Source organism: Castor canadensis, chromosome 14, assembly GCF_047511655.1.
Source record: "Castor canadensis chromosome 14, mCasCan1.hap1v2, whole genome shotgun sequence".
Classification (NCBI taxonomy): Eukaryota; Metazoa; Chordata; class Mammalia; order Rodentia; family Castoridae; genus Castor; species Castor canadensis.
Window position 1 is genome coordinate 17,747,953 of NC_133399.1, and position 3,292 is coordinate 17,751,244.

At 38.6% G+C, this 3,292-nt stretch overlaps 1 protein-coding gene across 1 annotated transcript; it reads right to left on the bottom strand.

Annotated features, from left to right (window-relative positions):
• Positions 1-274: 274 nt before the first annotated feature.
• On the bottom strand, positions 275-1,228 carry LOC109676061 (putative olfactory receptor 7A2). The gene has a single exon (XM_020152590.2). The coding sequence runs from the start codon at positions 1,226-1,228 to the stop codon at positions 275-277; it is 954 nt and encodes a 317-aa protein (XP_020008179.2).
• Between the last annotated feature and the right edge of the window lie 2,064 nt (positions 1,229-3,292).

Below are 3,292 nucleotides of genomic sequence, written 5' to 3' on the forward strand. Positions count from 1 at the left end.
TCCCCCCCAAGAAAGTTCTTATGGATAAGTAAGAATTACAAGCATTTCTGATTCAATGATTGAAAAAGTGTGGGGATAATTGAAAAAGATAAAATGTAGAGTATTGGATGTGATAGAACAAGTAAAAATAAAACAGATTTTGTAATTACACTGTATAGAAAATCTGAAATCAGATAAAAAGAAACCCTAAAAATAAAATGGAACAATTTCTTCTTCCCGCATTGATCAAAGAACCCCAGGACTACCCTGAGGCTTTGAGTCCTGAAACCACGAGTTATTTTTTCAGTGTCATTACAAGGGACGTTTTTATTATTTCTACCTGAAAATATCTTTTCAGAGCAATCTTGATGTCTCTGTTCCTCAGACTGTAGATGAAGGGGTTCAGCATGGGGGTGACCACACTGTACACCACTGAGGCTCCTGCTGTTGATTGTGTGTTTTGAGTCACAGGAGAGCTGAGGTACACACCTAAGCTTGCACTATAAAATAAGGAGACCACTGAGAGGTGAGATGCACAGGTGAAAAATGCCTTGTACTTACCCTGAGCTGACGAGATTGCACGGATGGAGGAAAAGATCTTGAAGTAAGAGTACAGGATGCAGGCAAGGGGGCAGCAAGCCAGTAGCACAGCAGCCAAATAAATCATCACATCATTAAGAAAGGTGTCAGAGCAGGCATGGTTGACAACTTGATTAAGTTCACAGAAAAAGTGTGGGATTTCCACGTCTGTACAGAAGGTCAGCTGCAACACCATTAAGCTTTGTAAGAAGGAGTGTAGGACATTCACCATCCAAGACACCAGAACCAGCAACACACAGTGCTGAGGGTTCATGATGACTGTGTATTGCAGGGGTTGACAAATGGCAACAAAACGGTCATAGGCCATCACAGTCAACAGAAAGATGTCCAAAACTGAAAAGAGCAGGAAAAAGTTCATTTGTGTGATGCATCCTGCATAAGTGATGATCTTACTCTGTGTCTGCATATTCAGCAACAACTTTGGAACAGTTGTGGATGTTAAACAGATGTCCACAAAGGACAGGTGGCAATGAAAGAAATACATGGGTGTGCGCAGGTGGGAATCTGATATCATGGCCAGGATGATGAGCAGATTCCCTAACACAGTGACCAAGTACATGGACAAGAACAGTCCAAAGAGGATGGGCTGCAACAGGGGGTCTTCTGAAATTCCCAGAAGGAGAAATTCTGAAATTCTTGAGTAGTTCATTGGACACAGTGGCTGAAGTTACTAACAAAATGAGAAGAAAATACTGTGACACAATTATATATAATAATAACCTGACAGAAATACTTTCTTATGGTTCTGTAGTCATGTTGTAAGTACTGTGAAGGAAATAAATAATGTGGGCAAGTATGGTATATTCATAAAATCGAATGAGGGAACTATAAGATCAGTGAATAAAGGTAAGTAAAAGTAGGTAAATAAATGATCATTTGGGAATCCAAGTTCACAGAGTTCTGACATACTCAAGATGACTGACTTCTCACAAACCTGAAAGTTAACTTTATGTTTGGAGAAGTGAGGGTAATTGTTCTGGTTATTTTGCTAAATAATAGGCAAAGAAAATGTGCAATGACCCACCTCCAAATAAGCATTTGAAATTGCAAATCCACTCCAAGCACACAGATGTAATTAGGAACACACTACACTAGTGGGTGTTCCTTTTCCTTTACTTCTGGATCAGAGACTCTTCCATTCCATAAACATCCCAAAGTGAGAAAAAATGAGTCAGAGCTGTGAGACTTCCAGGAGCAGAGGGAGTCCTGGGCTGTGGAGAAGGAAAATCACTGACTGCTGGCCTTTGACCATAAGCCACCACCCTCAATCCCCCACTGCTCACCTGACATAATAGGACATAATAGGACAGATGGTTCCAAGCCATTTAGGAGAGGCAGTGACAGAGAGAAAGCCTCTGTCTAAAGGGAAGTTGACTTGCACCGTCTGGGAGAAGTGTCACCTGTAGGGAATGCATGATAACTGCAGACTGCAATCTGAGGAGTATATATTGGGGGAAATTGTCCGAAGTACTCATTTAGCATAGAGGAAACACACTCTTCTCAAAGGAAGAAATTCAGACTTTAAATTTTTTTCGTTTTATCAAAGTTTCAGTTTGTATGTCCTTTTATTTCAAGTTTTCCTCCTTACTTTTTCTGATCTTCCCCCTTTCCCCTTCCCTTTTCTTTTTTCCTTCCATCTTCTCCTCCCCTGGTATTTCTCAATCTTTTCCTTACAAGCCACTCAACTAGTCATTTATTTTGCCACCTTTTATATTACTCCAATCCATTCTGCCCTTCTGCAACTCCTGACAATATCATCCTCCTTCACAACAACTGAACTACACCTCTGCACATACTGGGATCTTAATAACTTGTAGTCCCTACACATCATACCTTTGTGCTTTTCCCCATCCTCCTTCTTCATTATCTCCTTTTTCACTGCAATTATTTTTACTGCCAAAATTTTAATCTCATAAACAATACACCTTCATTTATAGGTAAAATCATAAGGGTTTTATTTTTCATGTAACTAAAAGGTTTGGTATTGAATTCATGAATTTCTTATTGCTAAGTAACATCCCCAGGTCAGTGAAAAATATGACACAACAACATATCCAATTCTGACATAGCACTGAAATTAATTCAAGGGAAGCACTTCAAGTGAGTAAAACCACCAACCAAGTAATCAGTAACAGAGGAAGATAACTCAAAACAGAAGCATCAGAAACAGAAAAAGGCAGGTGTCATGGCTTCTCAAACTGTCAAAAGACACACAACAAAGGACCTGGTTAATAATGAAAAGTATGGAAACTCAGTGTCTGAGCTCAAAAGAATGATGAGAAGAATGACTAAGAAGGTTAAAGAGGACATGCAAAAACAATTCAGTGAAATCCAAGAGAATATGGATAAACAGCATGATAAGTCACAGAAAAACCCAGTGAGCTCAGAGGATACAAACAAACATCAGAATGAAATCAAGGGAGACACATAAAAATAGATAAATGAAATAAGGAATACAGTAAAACCTAAAGTGGGAGTTTAATAAAGACTTTTAAAACCTGTAATAAAAACTAGATTAAAATCCTGTGAATAAAAACGTCTTTAAGTCAAATAAAAACATTTTGAAAGCCACTCTGGCAGACAGGAACAAGTGGAAGACAGAATTTCAGAACTTGAAAACAAGTAATAGAAAAATAAGATGAATGCATAGAGAAAAGACTGAAGAAATACAAAGGGAATATGCAAGAACTTTGTGTCCCCATTAAATGAAGGA